At 32.8% G+C, this 17,488-nt stretch overlaps 1 protein-coding gene across 1 annotated transcript in view; it reads right to left on the bottom strand.

Annotated features, from left to right (window-relative positions):
• Dhc1 (Dynein heavy chain 1) overlaps nucleotides 1–15,994 on the bottom strand; it is a 183,391-nt gene extending 167,397 nt beyond the window's left edge. The window contains exons 1-17 of the mRNA XM_064220351.1: nucleotides 15,923–15,994; nucleotides 15,295–15,432; nucleotides 14,946–15,217; nucleotides 14,766–14,863; nucleotides 14,138–14,298; nucleotides 13,009–13,125; nucleotides 12,374–12,655; nucleotides 11,962–12,286; nucleotides 11,400–11,623; nucleotides 10,494–10,641; nucleotides 9,649–9,830; nucleotides 7,490–7,693; nucleotides 7,012–7,285; nucleotides 6,650–6,704; nucleotides 6,265–6,404; nucleotides 6,038–6,186; nucleotides 5,041–5,173 (exon numbers count right to left, since the gene is read on the bottom strand). Of these exons, the coding sequence (XP_064076421.1) occupies nucleotides 5,041–5,173; nucleotides 6,038–6,186; nucleotides 6,265–6,404; nucleotides 6,650–6,704; nucleotides 7,012–7,285; nucleotides 7,490–7,693; nucleotides 9,649–9,830; nucleotides 10,494–10,641; nucleotides 11,400–11,623; nucleotides 11,962–12,286; nucleotides 12,374–12,655; nucleotides 13,009–13,125; nucleotides 14,138–14,298; nucleotides 14,766–14,863; nucleotides 14,946–15,217; nucleotides 15,295–15,432; nucleotides 15,923–15,994 (2,974 nt within the window). The remainder of the gene's footprint in view (nucleotides 1–5,040; nucleotides 5,174–6,037; nucleotides 6,187–6,264; nucleotides 6,405–6,649; nucleotides 6,705–7,011; nucleotides 7,286–7,489; nucleotides 7,694–9,648; nucleotides 9,831–10,493; nucleotides 10,642–11,399; nucleotides 11,624–11,961; nucleotides 12,287–12,373; nucleotides 12,656–13,008; nucleotides 13,126–14,137; nucleotides 14,299–14,765; nucleotides 14,864–14,945; nucleotides 15,218–15,294; nucleotides 15,433–15,922) is intronic.
• Between the last annotated feature and the right edge of the window lie 1,494 nt (nucleotides 15,995–17,488).

The raw sequence follows: 17,488 nt of genomic DNA, 5'->3' as shown, positions 1-17,488 counted from the left end.
TTATTTATATAAATTTAAAGTAAAAATGAACCTTTAGAAAAGTTGTATAAGGTTTAAAATTTTATATACAAAGTAAACGATAATTACAACTATTCATATAGGTATAATAGATATGTGTTAAATAGGTATGTCCTTTACATGATACAACTTGACGAGGTTCACTTATCCATTGAGTTAGTTTTAGAGTACAGGTTTATTCGGAAAGAATAACATATATATAAAATATACAAAACATATTCGTCTTTATATTTTAGTTAATACATTTTATCAAATTACCAAATAAAACATTATAAATTTATTTTATTATAAAAATTATCAATTTTAAATAAATAATAAAAACTAAACATTGGACAACACACAAAAATAACTCCAAGACCAATCTATTGTATAGAATACAGATCTAGGGCTATCAAAGAACTGCGGATAGTGAATGACAACGATCGTATCCGCAATATCCGCGCTTTTACCAAGAGAACATGATCAACAGAAGGTCGACCCTATCTCTAGGGTTCAAGTGGGGGACGTATGCATATATGTATACTATCATAGCGAAATGGCAATCAACATAAACTTGAAGCGAGAGAGGGATAGCGAAAGGTTTGCGCATGTCAACTAGAATCCTTTCTTACCACTTACTACTAATGAGGAGATTTTTACCACATCTTGATGAATTTGCGAACGAGTCTCAAACTGTTTTATATAAAATATATAATTTTGGTATCCTTCCATACTAATACAATAAAATTTTAGAATATGTATTATTTAAGACGCTATTTCTCTACAATGAATTACTCTTGTTAATAGTATGAATAAGAAAACTCATTGACTGAAATTAATAATTTGCCAATGTTATTAATAATTATACTAAAGTTAATAATTATACCTAACAAATACTGCATTCAAAATTATACATTTCTCATAATGCAAAAAAAATATATTAAAAAGTATAATTATGTTTTTGGAAAAATAAATTTATTATTTCCCTGTCTGTGAACCAAGCTGCGTCAGTATCTAATATTTCATGTTTTACATAAACAAGTTTTCAATTGTTCCTACGAAAGCATTCAAAATGGCGGACGTGACAACGTCACTTATTGTTTGAGTCGCTATATTTTAAAACTATCCAATAACATCATAGTGTTAAATAAAGACGTGTTCCATTTAGCACAATGAAGATATTAAACAACATTTAGTTTAACAAAAAATGTTACTCATGTTAAAAATAAAACAAGTATAGTCCGCTTCAGCTTCAAAGGCTTACCAACTTTTATAATATTATAAATCCATTAATACTGACGTAGCACTAACCGGGTATTGTGTATGTAGGCGGAACGTACACAACACACCCTAAAGAACTGACATGCGCATTTAACACGAGAATATTCAACCTTCTTCCATTACTGCTGCCCTAGTAAATATGCGGCTAAATTTGTCCACGTTAAACATCTGCGTGTAGTTTATATATACCGTGAGGTTTTGAAACGAAAAAATTGGTACTAATATATATAGGTAAGCAGCAAAAAAATTAGGTATACTTTTCAATTTATATTATCTCGCATGAAAATGAAGGAATACGGTTTATTAAAATCAAATAAAATTAATAAAATCGCTGTAAGTAAAAAGTTAGTTATACTATGCATAAATATTAAACAGACTAATTTTATTATAACTAATAAAATTGTAGAGTAAATAGTTCTGTAATAATATATCCAGAATTAATTAGTAGATATGAACTCGTAATAGGTTTATTATCCTCTACAGTCAACATAATACAATCTAACCGAAACGGTTAACAGTTGTTTTATATTTTATTTAGGTGTCTATTACTTAATATATGAATATTCCTGTTTAGTACTACAAATGATAAATTAAAATATTATATTAAAAAAGGAGGCAATGTAACATGCACAAAACTTATCATAATTATAAATATTCAGTCTTAGGCTACCACGACGATCATATAGCATTGTAGTCGTTATTAATTTTATAAATCAGAAGGTATGTTAAATTAAATGTTTTTTTGATAACATTTACTGAAAAATAAATTAAAATTTAGTATAAATACGAATTTATTTATATATCCTAGTTTGATTTTTTACTACTTTGAATATACGCATGAGATCCCATTTCAATCTTTTGTAAGAGCGACAGGTATTTTTCACCCGCAATAATACCAAGCACACATAAATAACCAAGAGGTTCGAGTTGAAAGGCGAACAAGCCTTTCTGCGCATGTCTTGTTAAGTCAGCTATCTTCAAGACGAGTAACTCGACGACGGCTATTATTGTTTATACGGAAAATACTATTTAAGTTTTATAAACACTCAACTATTATTTATTGTATCTATACTAATATTATACAGAGGTAAAATTTGTTTGTTCGTAAGTGGAGGTAATATCTGGATATAATGATCCACTGGTAGAAAGCTACATTGTATAATTAGCATATCATTTTCTTTATTTACAAATTGCACCCATGTGCATTAAAATGTGCAATAAATTATAAACACAAATTAATCTTATGAAAATTCCCAGGTCTTTCTGTCTGTCTGATGAAATTTCACATAAAATTATGATTGGCGTTTTAGTGATTTAGCTCATCATTTATAAAATTTTCATTGAACCTCTAGTACCTCTTGTCTTCGTACCAATATTTAAAACAAAAAAGTTCTAGAATATTTTTTTCGTATAATCGATTCATATATAGTCCATAGTTTTAGTTCAAACAGTTTATTACATTATTTTATGTGATTTGGATAAATTTATTGATTGATTTTTGTTATTTTTTTGTTTTTATTCATCGATGAGGTGAAAGGCGTGTTTTGGTTTTAAAAAAAACTGATGCAACAAAATCATTCATATATGTGCTTTTATGAAATAAATGAAGACAATTATTTTAAACTGTTGTAAAAAGAACAAATTTCAAAAAAATATTATTATTTTATTGTAATTATTTATTTGCACGCAATTAAATACTATTTTTAATTATGCCGAAGAAGTAGAACTTCTTACACTTTTCAATTACGAGTGCATACAAATATTTGTGTTGGAATCATTTTATTTAAAATACAAACGTATTACGTAAAAGTATGAAATATAATAGTTTCTTCTTCCTCTTGAGAGCAGTTGCCGCTCGTGATGTCACATAGCGTTAATAATACCGACATTACGTGCTAACAGATACACGTTTGGTGTACGACATTTAACCGTAAATAATGTGTCCTAGTTAAATCAAGGGACTGTACCCGAAACTACAGAACTTTGCTCCACCCAAAATCGAATAGGTCTACCAAGCATACCATAAGAAGTATTTTATCGTAACGTTATTAACGATAACTAAAAATCCTATATCCTATCAGTACCATAGAGTAATTCTTCTATAAAAATAAATACATAAATCAGAACACACCTGTTATAACGGTTACTGTTACGAAGACGTGTGTCTTCTCATTCTAGTCCCAGACTTAGCACAAACGACAATTTATGCTCCTCGATATAATTATTAATTTTTATGATATAGGTAGGCGGGCGAGCATATGAGCGACCTGATGGTGGAGTTAGACAACAGAGCTGTAATACATACTAACGATTCCTTACATCACCGATACGCCACCAACATTGGGAGATGTTATGTCCCTTGTGCCTGTAGTTACGCTGGCTCACTCAACCTTCAAAACGGAACACAACAGTACTGGGTACTGCTGTTTGGCGGTAGAAAATCTGATGACTGGGTGGTACCTACCCAGACGGTCTGGCACAAAGCCCAAATAAATAATAAAATCAATTTAAATAACAAATAATAATCAGAATCTTTGGAAAATAACAGAAAACGAATGGGCGAGAGTAATAAAGGCGAAATACATGAATAATTTTACACAATATAAAATCTGGCATCAAGAGTGAACACAAGCTGTAACTAAATACACGCAGAGCATTCATTTTTGGACTATCATTGTCATTATTGTCTTTTTTGCATTTCGCAAAAAGTATGCATCTCTCCAAATTGACAATATTTAACAAGTATCGTCTGTCAATTACAACTGGTTACTTAAAGTGCAACTTATAAAATAAAAAAATTAAATAGTAATATCGACCGATTTTGGTCACGGCGGCTAATCTCAAACTAGACCAGTTGACTACGCAGGACTTATTACAATGCACAAGTGTGTGTGTGTGTGTGTGTGTGCATACACAGGTGCACCCTCTATTCTTTCATTCTCATATTTCGATAGAAAAACAAATTCGACACGAAGCTTTACGTACTTCCGAGGCAAGGGATTGTACAAACTTCCAGACTATTACTGAGAATGTTTCGATAGAAAAACCCAATAACCGACCTGGTGTTTGAACCTCGGACCTCGGGATGTGCGGCCTTATATCTAGCCACTAGACCAACAAGGCAGCTTAACATTACATGACGTATATACGTGCTTAAAATATATATTAAAATCGTATTGTTCGCTAAAATATCCTAAAAGTCTCTTTCGGTCAGCTTGTAATCATACCAAGAAATGCGACAGAATTAGCTTTAAAAACGGGAAAAAGGGTTTTAAAAAAATCTTTTCTGCTGTAACTTTTATGCGGGGAATTTACAGAATAATTATTTATCTAAAGGTTCTTATTTACATATGTTTTTTATTTATTAATTTATACTTTTTGTCTATAATAATAATAATAATAATCGCGGCATTTATTTATTTATCGTGGCAACACACAGTAAACAATAAACGAATGACTGAAATTAAAACAATGTCTGAAAAACAACGAATGTTGATGAGAATGACGCTTTTATAATGTTCGAATATTTATTTGGGGTAACGACCGAAAGTCGGAAATGCATTGAAATACCTAAAATGCAACATACTTTGAAATAAATGCTAAACGCATTTACTTCATTTTCATAGAACCGTTTTTGTTTTCACATGAATAATTGTCGATTACTTTAATTTATCCGTTTTAAACGTAGATGTTTTTATTCAACTTGTCCGTATTACTTCGAAATGTATTATTTTAATCAAATCGAATAAAGCTAAGACTTACCTATGACCTCGATGTCCTGTGAGAAGGGCTTGATGATGAGGTCCAAAGCACGTCTCGTGACCTTGATGAGGACGTCGACGACCTTGCGGCTGTAGTAGCGGCGCATCTCACTCACTGCGTTCTTCACCATTTCCTACATACAAACTTTGTTTCAATATTATTTAACATAAACGTATACATATTCTGGCTCGTGATGTTGTGACTCAAGACACCATAGCGATCAGTATATTAAAGATAATATAATTTTATAATATTAACATGTATATTGCGCTAATTGTGTGGCCGAACATTTTCGTAGATATAATAATAAAATAATATGCAATAATAAAAATATAATATTATTGTAGAATGAAAACTGAGTCAAGGAAGTGACGTCACTTTTCAGACGTAGTAAAAGAAATGGGCATCCATCTTGGATTGTCACGGTGGTAATTTGAACTGTTAGTGGCATTCTTGATGAATTTCATAATATTTTGTTGGTATATAACAAAAACTTAGATTATTATTATATAATTATAATATGCGTAATATACAGGTTAAGAAAATACTCCTTTCTGACCTATTATTTACTAAAGCCTTTCCAGCTTTTTGGAAGCTCACTTGGTTAAGTATCAAAACTCATCATATATTCTACTGCCAAAGAGCATTATTTAGTATTGTCGGGTTCTGGTTTCTAGGGTGAGTGAGCCAGTGTAATTTCAGGCACAAGAGACATCTTAGATTCCAGTTGAGGGTACATGGGGATGTACGGAATGGTTAATACGAACAGTGCCAATCCCTATCGACGGTCTTGACCACTTACCAGCAGGTGAACCATTCGTCTATTATAAATACAATTGAAAACCTTAAAAGCAACTGCACTTCCACTGTCATCATTAGCAATCTTTGAAAGCGGATCGGTCAGAGTTCATTTTTTTTTATTAATAAGTTATAACAAGTAGAAATACATATTTCATTGTCCTTGTTTTTGTCCGTGTTATGAGGCTATCGTTAGTACCTGCATGCTCTTCGATAAACCACCGGCGGGCACAGAGAGTAAACGGTGAGGGCTCTCAAAGCATTCCCACACTGCGGACCAGTCCTGCTGACCACTGGCAGTCGACTCGTTCATTGTAGACGCAGCGCCGCTGGCCGACTGTGTGTCGTCTGTGTTCAAATAATACAAGAACATAATATTATCAAAACTTAGATATATGTCATGATATTTATTTTAATAAAACCCACCATCGGCTATGAGAAACTCAAAGTCCGGATTGATCTCAGTGGGCTTTACTTGTTGCGCGGCTTTTTTGACCAAATCGAGGACCTCTTCAACCGCCTCTTCTACCATAAGACTTTTTCTATTGAGTTCCACGCATGCATTTCTATAAATAATATTAACACGTTAATAAGAATATAATGTGTGTGGGCATTCCTTTGCTATCATCTATACTAATATTATAAACGGAAAAGTAAGTCTGTCTGTCTGTTACTATTCCAAGGCCAACCCTTTTAAATAATTTAATGAATTTTGTTATGAAGCAATATTGAACACCAAGGAGGAATATAATAGCAGATGACCGACCTTAAACGACAAAAATCAATCATCAATCATCAAGGATCTACTTACCGACAGCCACTCTCGACGTGCTCGATAAACTCCTCCACCGACCAAGGCGTTTCTTCTAAAACACAAGCGTTACAATATCTTTAAAAACTTAGAAAACAATATGTATACACTTTTATCACAAACATTTAAAGAAAAATACATTTGATTTCCAAATGCAGATTTCCAACAATTCTTCAATTACTACATTTACTTAAAATTATTTTATTAGAGCTGCGCAGTCATATTTATTATATTGGATAACCTTTTTCATTTATTCCTAGGAACGAGCAGACTAAGATTTTATTGGCAATAACAGTATTGCATGCGTAATGAATAATATAATCTAATTAGTATAGTAATGGTAAATTTATTCAAATATTTACCTGGTAAGGCGATCAAAGTAACTTCTTGCATTCCAGACAGCATGTAAATAATTCTATTCGTGTATATATCGTGCACTCTCGTTACGAGTACGTCGAAACTATTAATAGCTGCATTAGCGCGGTCAATGAACGCTTTCCAGTCTTCACTTGTCCAAAATACTGTTCGGAGACCAGGAAGTAGCAGAGATGACAAACGAACGACTTGTGGCAGAAGGAGAGGGCGCACTTCTAGCTTGACTTGCCGAACTGTCCGAAGATAGTCTTCAAGTAGGAACTGAACAACAAAAATATCAAATTCATTCTGTGTTAACCGTAAACCTAAATTTAATTTTAAAACAATCCATTTATATGATTTAAAATAAAAATTTAAAACTTAAGTCAATGATTGCGTCTGAACAATGAGATAATTCAAAGAGTATTTCAAACGAAGGCCACGTATTGTTTAACGACTGGCTGAGTATAAATAACACATACTCACTTGTAAGGAATCGTTTACAAGCGTGAAATAATTTTTCTTCGCATACAAAGAATGACACACAATGGGCAGTTCAAGACCCATTTTGACGAGACAGTCCGATTCTCTTATCAATAATTTGATGGTGTGATCTAAGTTGACTGTGATGCGACCGGAATCGTCTATCTTCAACAAAGTATTATTGAGACTATCATCGACGTCCCATAGCTGGAAAAAAATACTATTTTAAACTTCGGCAATTTATTTCCCTTTAGTATCTTAATCTATATATATATATAAAAGCAAAATACCACTCACTGATTAATCACGTAATCTCAGAAACCATAACACTTAGAGATTTGAAATTTGGCAGGTATATTATAGGATGTATAGTGTATACATCCGCTAAGAATTTACGAAACTCCACCTCTAAATGCGTAAAACGGGTTGGATATTTGTATGAAAGTCCAATAGTCGGGCACAGATAGTTTCATATAATGATATATATTGATATGATGCTTGGATTGAATTTCACAAAAGCACTAAATTAATTTAAATGGTTTAGAGAACTTGAAACTATAGAAGTTTAATGTTGTATAATGTGTAATATTTCTTAGTCAATAGTTAGATTTAATCATTATTATTTTCATTGTGTTACCAATGTATACTAATTTACTTTACGCATCCCGGTGACTTAAATAACGCGCGCAGGTAATTTGTAAACAGAAACCGAATACAGATACTTATATTATTGCGATATACATATCTGCCTATATCAATATCGAAAAGTACAAATCCCTAATATTTTTCAGTTTATGGATAACGTTATTTCGATTTTCCATCTTTAGATACTTATGTATAGAATCCAGACAGCCGTAGAATATACTCTTACGCATTTAAAATTGGTACGATGACGTTTGATTAATGCCATTATGGAAATACTTTTGATTGGCATTTAAGATCATTATCTTCTCATATTTCTTCGTAATTATTTTTAAACATAAATATGAACCAAAATTTGTATGGCTTGTACTCGTTAAACTTAGGTAAGAACTATGATTTCCGGATAGAATTTAGTATGGCCTTGAAGAAATTGAATATGAAACGCATTTGATAAGGTCATAGTTAACGATTGCTACATAACAGGACTCGCTTGAATAGAGCAATAAGCAACGGTGACCTTGAAACAAGTGTTTCCAGAAGGCGCTGTGCAGTTTGAGTGGCGAGTGACTTACTTAGTAAACGTCGGCCGCGATACAACCTGCCTAGGAACTGCTTGGTGTTACAACGCGCAATGTATAGTGACGTATTGTGATTTGTGACCATTTCTAACTTTTGTGACTACTTGATAATTCAATGCTTATGTCAAAATTATCTGGGTATCCTGCAATAAGAAAAATGATTGTCCCTTGACGGCCACACAATGCCCTCCAAATACGTAAATTTTTGCACAAATATCCTTCAAATGTCCTACTGTTAGGCTAAGATCCCCCCCTTTTCTTTAGAAAACGTCAGGAATATTTTAACCACAGCATTACGAGATGATGGTAGTGGTACACAAATGAAATAATTTCGCCTGACACATAAAGATTTCTTCACGATGTTTTTCTACCAACGAGTGCTGACTGACTTATCACTAGATGAAGTTACGTTCATACGTAAAAACTAACTTTAGCTGTCTTTGCGTTACGAAGAAATTTTTATCACTTCTAAGTCAATTTACTTCAATTCTAAACTCTAACTCTTAAGTCAATTAACTTCAACTACTAAATTGACCGTAAAGTATCAGCCCATATCAGTTCAACTGGAGAAAGGTCTCCTCTCTCTCTCTATCTTCTTAAGCAACTGACTGTTTATGTTTAATTTCAGTAGTTTACGATTCAGTTAAGAGTTGCATAATTATCCACAGGGATCATCGATTTTTAATATTGAATACATATTGCAGAATTCAATCATAATTTCTCATAGATTATATTGGCATTATACAAACGTTAACCATATCTTACATCACCCATGAACCACCGACCTTGGATAAAAAACTAAGATGTTAAGTCCCTTCAAGTCCCCTTCGCTGTGGTTAAAATGGAACACGATAATACAAAGTATTGTTTGAGGATATGATCAGACGGTGTTGTAAGAAATGCGAGCGGTTCACTTCGATAACGACTATGACAAAGGATTACATTTTGGTTCATCCAGACGGCGCGCATGGTGTCCTCGTAGTTGTGTATGAGCGCGCGCGTGGCGGTGTACTTGCGCATCATGTCGGCGGCCGCGGGCAGCGCGCGCAGCACGGGGTGCGCGCACACGCTCTCCACCGTCTCCGTCATGTTGTACATCAGGCAGCGCGCCCACTTTATACGACCTTCACCGATATTGGAATCATTCACAATCTCCACGGACCAAATCACACGCTTAGTTTTTTTTTTTTTTTATGAAATTGTTAGGCGTTCCGACAGATGTTGAATGTCACTACTGCCTGTAACATTGGTGCTCCAAAAATAATTCACTATTCCTTACATCACCAGTGCGTCATCAACTTTAGGAGATAAAATTTTATGTCTCTTATGCCTGTATTTACATTGGCTCACTTTCCCTTCATACCGGAACACAACAATGGCTATTTGGCGGTAGAATATAAAAGGAATGAGTGGTTCTTATACCGCATATAACTATCCCACTACCTCCTTTCAATAAATAAATAATTAAAGCTCAACACAATCTCTCAGCATAACATTATGCGTACACTGTTGAGTTTGACATGAAAAGTGAATATATTTAACAGGTATTATAAAATATTATGGAATTTTACTTATGAACATGACTTGATCAAGTCTTACAACTGAATTTGACTGAACTGATAAATTCCAACAAATCAATTAACTACAGGTTTTATTTTATTGTTTTTTTTGCACAAATTATAGTCACAGTAAACATACGATAGTACATCGAGGCAAGGCAATTTAGTGGATCGTTATATTTTTTGTTTAACGTGTCTCGATGATTCATTAGGAAGTGCTTAACGTACCAGCTACGGGAGAGTAATTCCTTGGTAGAGGCGGATCGTCTTTTTGCCTCTTAAACATTTTCATTATTTTGTCAACTTCCTTCTCGCTATATTTTAACACTCTATCGTATTTCTCGCTGAGTTTTGTTATTTGAATTTTTTGGCTAACCTGAAAATGTTTATTTGTTATATTATTCTGTAGCCTAGTGTAAAATGTCTATGTTTAATAGCCCTCGCATTTGGTAATCAGAAATAAAAAAAGATTACCAAGGTTATGCCTTACTAAACACTAGTTGTCGCCAGCGGCTTTACTCGCATTTTAAGGGTTGATCGGCAGGTGTCTGGGATAAAATGCCAATGTCTTTTATTGAAGTTCAAGGTTGCTTCGTACAATAAATATCATTAAAATCTGTTCAATGATTTGGGCGTGTAAAAATGTCATGTAAAGCTTAAAATTGATGATATGTAAAAAAAAAATATTTTAAAAATATTTGTGACATTTTCAGTACTAGACCACAGAATTTATATATTAACATATAATTTATTTATATACGTGATTCAATAACTTTATATAGCTTTTAACGAAAATACGGAAGATAAAATTTGGCGCAATTAAATTGGATATGAAGAAACCTAATATTTTTACGTAATAGGCATTACAAATACATTAAATTAATCAAAAAACCATTACATATGCGCTTGATACACAAAGATCACTTATATATTTAATATGAAAAATTCATAGCTTACGTTCACACTACATAACATCACAGGGCATATCAAAGTTAAAAATTAATGAGGCTTTATGACAATAAAGATATCTAATCGAATCATTGAACCTTATATTTTTGTTCGTAATCAAGGACGGTTGAATTTCGGCCAATGATACTGTTATAAATGAAATATTTGTATTTTTTATCTATGTACCTTCTCAAACCTAGTAAGGAACTTAATTCCCTGCGGCGTCTCCCAAACACTAGCAAAGTTAACTTCGATGGTGTTTCCAATCGACTCCCGGAGAGTATTGGTTTTCTCTTCGAAGGCTTGATAGTCTTTGTCAAACTCGTTGTTTCTGTAGTCGAGATAATCATACTGACATGACGTAACCGCTTTCTTAGCCTCGTTAAAAGCGTGCATCGCCTCTTCAAGATCTGTAACATGTTATAGGAATCTGTTAAGAGAGATGGTAGGACTTTCCCCTATGATCCCCTGTGATAGACACAATCCCATAATGACATATTTTACTACCAAATACCAATACTTACTACTGTTGTGTTCCGGTTTAAAAGCAGAGTCGAGTCAGTATAAGAGCATTGGCGCATTGGTGATGTGAGGAATGATTAAGATTTCTTACCAATGTCTATTATAATCGAGCCATTTCCAGCCCTGGGCGGACTATTTTGTAAAATAGAGAAAACTTTCTTGAACTCCAAATGGGCTAACTAGCAAAAACTACTACATAGATTGAAGGCAATGTAACTAGACGTACCTTCACCCAAAAGTAGACCCTCCATTCTCTTCTCGAACAAATGGTTGTAGTCATCCATTAAATCGAACATGGAAATTATCTTATTGAGTCTCTTGCAAAATGTATCGAATTTACCGAAAACATAATTTTCGGAAAAACTAAATTGTTCTGTGTTCGGTAGAAAAGGTTGATTCTTTACAAATGTGTAAGTTTCTCTGTATGTTTTGTTGAGGTTTATGCAATGGATTAACTTCTCTCTGACCTGGTCTCTCTCTTGAGACCAAATAGTTTCTTTAAAACGGCATGTTATGTACTGCTTGCAGGTTTCAATCATTTGGTTGGTTATCTTAAAAAAATGCACATAATTAAACTAAAATCTTGAATTTGAAATCATTGGTAATTTTAAAACTTAATTTTATAGTTCAAAACTTACTTTCACCATCAGTGAAGATATTCTTTCCGATGTATTATAGAATTGTGAAACACTGTGAATCAATCTGACCGTCTGCAGTAAACTCAATATGGAATCTTTGATTTTAACAGGATCGTCCAGATACAATGAATGACAGCATTTCTCCATGGCTTGAATGAACTTGGCGTTATCTTTGGCTTCATTGTAACAGAAGGTTATTTTGTGATCCGTGTCGCGCCATAGTTTTATAACTTTCGAATTCGCCAGTTGAAGACTTGTTAAAGTTAGTTGAACTTCGTTATTCTGTTACAACAAAAGACTAATAAATTATATGCACATTAAGCTTGTTTAAAAAAGTCGTAAGTTGATAAATGTCCCCTTGTGAATAAAAATCTTCTCTCAATTTGAGAAGATTATTTGGAGCTTACTCCAACATACTACGCCGACGCACTTACACGTCAGTTTTCTCAAAATATTCCTTGGCTGGCAAGCACGAGGTGAATTTCAAATGCTTGCCTGATTAAGACACTGTGATTTCTCGTTAATAAGCAAACGTTCTAGTCACATGACTCTATATAAGCATTAAAATATTAAAGTCGGTAAGTCCCTTGTCTAAGTCCCTTGTCTACGTCCATATGATAGCATAATACTAAAACCTGTAAATAAGAGACGAGTTGAGAGAATTGTGCTCCTCTCTTCTTCCAATATTCAAGTTCATCTTGAGGCCCACTAGAGTCCACCTCTCGTCGCAGCTGTTCACTTTCGCTAAGTATCTGAAACGAGTTCAAACAATACGAATCAAATCAGAATGTAAGTCTTAAAACGATTCAAAGGTTTACAAAAATTACCTTATTCAAATTTTAGTTGAAATATAATGTTTTATTAACTTTATCATGTATATAGGTTTTTCGGAAAGTAATTACGTGTTTTCCAACAGAGGACTTAATTACCTTTTTTCACAACAACAACATCACGCCAGATGCTTAATTAAAATATACTTTGACAGCTAAAATGGCTTTCCCGTGAAAAAAATGGATTGATCCTACGTAGCAGTTTTTGGTTGGTGGCTATTAAAATATGGAAAGCAAAAAGCAGTAGGTACATATTTTTTACAAATTTTACATTCGAAAAGGTAAAAATGCTATTCAATCAAGATAAAAAAATATCGAGAAAATGTAGCGATAGAACGCCAGTGCTAAATCAGGTTTGCAAGACTTCAATACGGCAATTTTAATGTTAAAGATGCACCATGACTGGAAGGCCAGTTGACGTTGATGAAAACACAATAATTTTTGCATCATTGGGCATTAATTGCAACATTGATGCCCAATGATGCAAACCGGTGAATAAACGTGATATAGCTGAGAGATTAAATTTGTCAAATTCATCCATTTGATTTGTCAACTTGAACAAATATTACATGAGCTGCTGCCAGAAAGATAGCATAAGGTATTGATCAGAATGGACAATATAAAATTCAATTAACAATTTTATCAATCTAAAAAATCGTGTTTAATTTTTGTAAAAAATACAGAATTACTTTACGAAAGTTTTGGTTCTGCAACTCTCTCTATCTCTACCTCTTTTTGGTCGTGTCGGATTTGCCGTCCCATCGTTTTATAAGAGGAAAAGACAATTATAAAGAGTTCACTTGTGTTGGCGAACACACTAGTGTATTATAATAGATCGCTAGTATCTCTAGAAAATAGGCGAAATAGGTCAGGAGGACATCGTCATTAGCGGTATCAACGTTCAAAGCAAAATTAATATTAAATATTTCCAAACCTCCATTATTTTTTTTATCCACTCATTAACTCTTTCTTCTAAAGTAGTGATTGTTGTGGGATTTTTTATCATCTCTTTTAGCTCGTTGTGGTCGTTTAATTTAGCCATTAGAGCTTGTCCATCATCAAACAGGTTAACTTGGTTGCAAACTTCTTCACAAACTAATAATTATAAAAATAGGAATAATAGAAATGACTAAAAATGGCGAATCATTACGATTGAAAATTAATTGAAATATAATATCGCCCGTCCAATGTAAAACCTTTGTAAATACTAATTAATTCATTATTCTTTCATTAAATTTTGATTTTATCAAGACGGACATGTATCTTGGAGATGTGTTGGATCTCCAAGATAAGTCGAACAACGACTGTTAATAATAATGAGAACAACGGAATACTTCTATGATAGCTATTTTAAATTGATGATCTTGGTAACACTGGTTTTCTAAATGAACACTACATTATTTTAGCAAACATACCTAATCGCAAACTAGAACTTCAAAATAATAATACAAAGATTATAATAACGTATTACTTGCCTTTCAAAGCACTGCAGAAAGATCTTAAGCCCGGTAGGAGTTGATTTTTGACAATAGGAAATCGAGTCTCATCTTCATCGCCATCGCTGCTAGGATGAGCTAATGCATTCATATAAACGTATTCCATTACACGTTCAATAGCGGTCACTAAGCCCACTTTATCTGCGTTTAGGATTCCGCAAAATCTACAATAGTAAAAAACTGTCCTAAATGTTACTGCCACAAATGGCTCTTACTATTAGTCACGTCGGTCAAGAAATGACTTACAAATCTTTATGAAATCCTTCCTCGGGTAACTGTTTGCTAACATTTATACGAAACATATAAATACAAACTCCTGTAAACTTGACATCCCAACCATCAGATAGAAATAATTTCCTCTTAAGAGTAATTTGAGGTGGGGGCTGTTTTCCTTGAGCTTGCTGCCTTGACTTCGTGCCTTCGACCACGGGTCGTTGTTCCACTTCCTCCACGTCTTGATAATACCACAGCAATTTATTCCTCATATGTGGTAAAAAAAGCTGATTGATGTCATCAAGCTAAAATAAATACTTTAAGTTGAATGTAAAGAATAACATAGTTAAAGTATGACCTTAGGAAATTAAGATATACGTACCATATTTCCCTCGAATACATGATCCATGATGGCATGGCGGGGGAGTCCGGTACCGTCGATTAGGAGTTGAAATGTAAACTCCAATCGAGGGTCCATCTCCCCTCGCCTCGCCTTACGTTCACATTCTTCTCGTCTTTTCTACAAGACCCAAAATTTTATAAGAATTATTATATTGCAAAAAGTAGGTATTAATCTGTAAATATTCCATTGCTGAATAAATGCTTCCTTTACATTTAAAGAAAAAGCAGGAAGGGTGAGATAATTGATATAACGTACATATATGTACGTATTGTATAGTATACATGACAATGCCGAATGCATTGGTGCCACATATACTTATTAAATATGGAAGTCTTTTCTAATATTCTTCTTCACTGCCGAGCACAGGATGAACGAATTCAAATTCACTACCAAAAATATACTTCCGTTTTACAGAGTATTATGTGAATTTCTATTAATACAAAATTTACGCATTAAAAATGCACCGTTCATTGTTTTTTTAATATAGTTTTTTTCATTTTTTTAATGATCTTTTGTATCAAAACTTTATTTTGTTTATTTTAATTATCAAATATAATTTAGTTTTACACGATTAAAATTGAAGTAAAAAAAAAGACTTCAAGTGGACCTGTAGGATGTCCATAACATCTTCTTCCTCTTCTTCATCGCTAGAACCTGGTCTTATACCACATACAAACATATTAAGTTATAGTTTAATATAGATGTTTCTAAAATTTTCACTTTTCTACAGACGTGTTAAATTGGTACCACGTCCTTCCAACTATTGAATGTTGATGCACACGTTCACGCCTTTATATGAAATTTAGGCATTTGCGTGCAGTATGCCGCCAGTTAGGTACTATTTCAAAAATGTACAAGCTATCATCAAAGTATTTTGCAGTAAACTTTGAACCTACAATTGAAATGACAAGCCTTGCTAGCGATCTGCTTCGAACTGTCGGCACCAAACACCGGTTTAGACGAAACAATAGTTGTAATATGCAAATTAAATGGACAAGTAGAAAGTGTTATTAAAAGGGTTGGGGGTGGTACGGCGTATCACTTACTTTAACAAATTTCGACACTAGCACGCAACGCCTTTACTAATTTTATTTAATATGCGTATATTAAAACGTTTTTTAATCAATTAGTTAACGTTAATCAGAATCTTATTTTGGTACAGTATAATTACAATATGAAATACAGTATATATTCACAAGTACAAGCACGGTGATCGCTTAAGCTTATATTTACATACGATGTATTAATGAGAAATAAAATGACTCAGGGTGAAATCAGGGGGAAATGGGGTTATAACAGATAAACAAAACTAATAAGCGGATAAGGGTATTTTAAAAATATAAATCTATACAAGTATTTTAATATCAGTACAATTTGATATTAATAAGCTATATGTATAACTTCAGGTCTTAGATCTTAATTAACTATAGATTTTTCAATACCATTAAAGCGACAGGATACAGCTAGCATGATATATAAAAACTTTTTTATTGGTATCAAGACTTAGAGAAGTTATATACCACTACTATATAATTAATGGTATAAAAATTGCAATACATTTTTAGGATTTGACTATTGTGTCTCTTAGGAAACTTGGACAAGGTTGCATACCGATTATATATAATTAGTCACTACATCAAAATATATATAAAGAATATTAACGCACGTTTTAATAATCCTATACATAATTAATGCATTTAAATAAATTTACATTTACATTGGATTATATAAAATTTTTGTTTCATGTCCGCAAAGCTTTAAGCCGCTTTAATTATTTACGACTAATGACTACTATGATTAAACTAACGCAAATAATTATGTCGGTTGGCAGTGGCAAATATAAATTATTAATATTTTATCTTAGTTTACAACGCATATTGAAAATAAACATCGATTATTTTCTGCTATCTTTGGATATTCAAATGACAATTATTGTTATATTGTTATTGTTAAAATTACCCATTATTTTATTACTACGTATGAAATAATGGGTAATTTTTACTTAATAATTGATAACATTAAGTGCTTAAATATATACAAATATGAATTAAAAATAGTTACTGTATAAATAAAAAAACTTGACCGCGAGGAATGGTGGCAAGAATGCTAGCAGAAAAATGAAATTAATCTTAATAATGATAACATAATTACTAGTACATACAACACACGCTGA

Source organism: Vanessa tameamea, chromosome Z, assembly GCF_037043105.1.
Source record: "Vanessa tameamea isolate UH-Manoa-2023 chromosome Z, ilVanTame1 primary haplotype, whole genome shotgun sequence".
In the NCBI taxonomy this organism is placed as follows: Eukaryota; Metazoa; Arthropoda; class Insecta; order Lepidoptera; family Nymphalidae; genus Vanessa; species Vanessa tameamea.
Note: the sequence above shows the minus strand (reverse complement) of the source record. Positions and strands in the feature narration are given on the sequence as shown.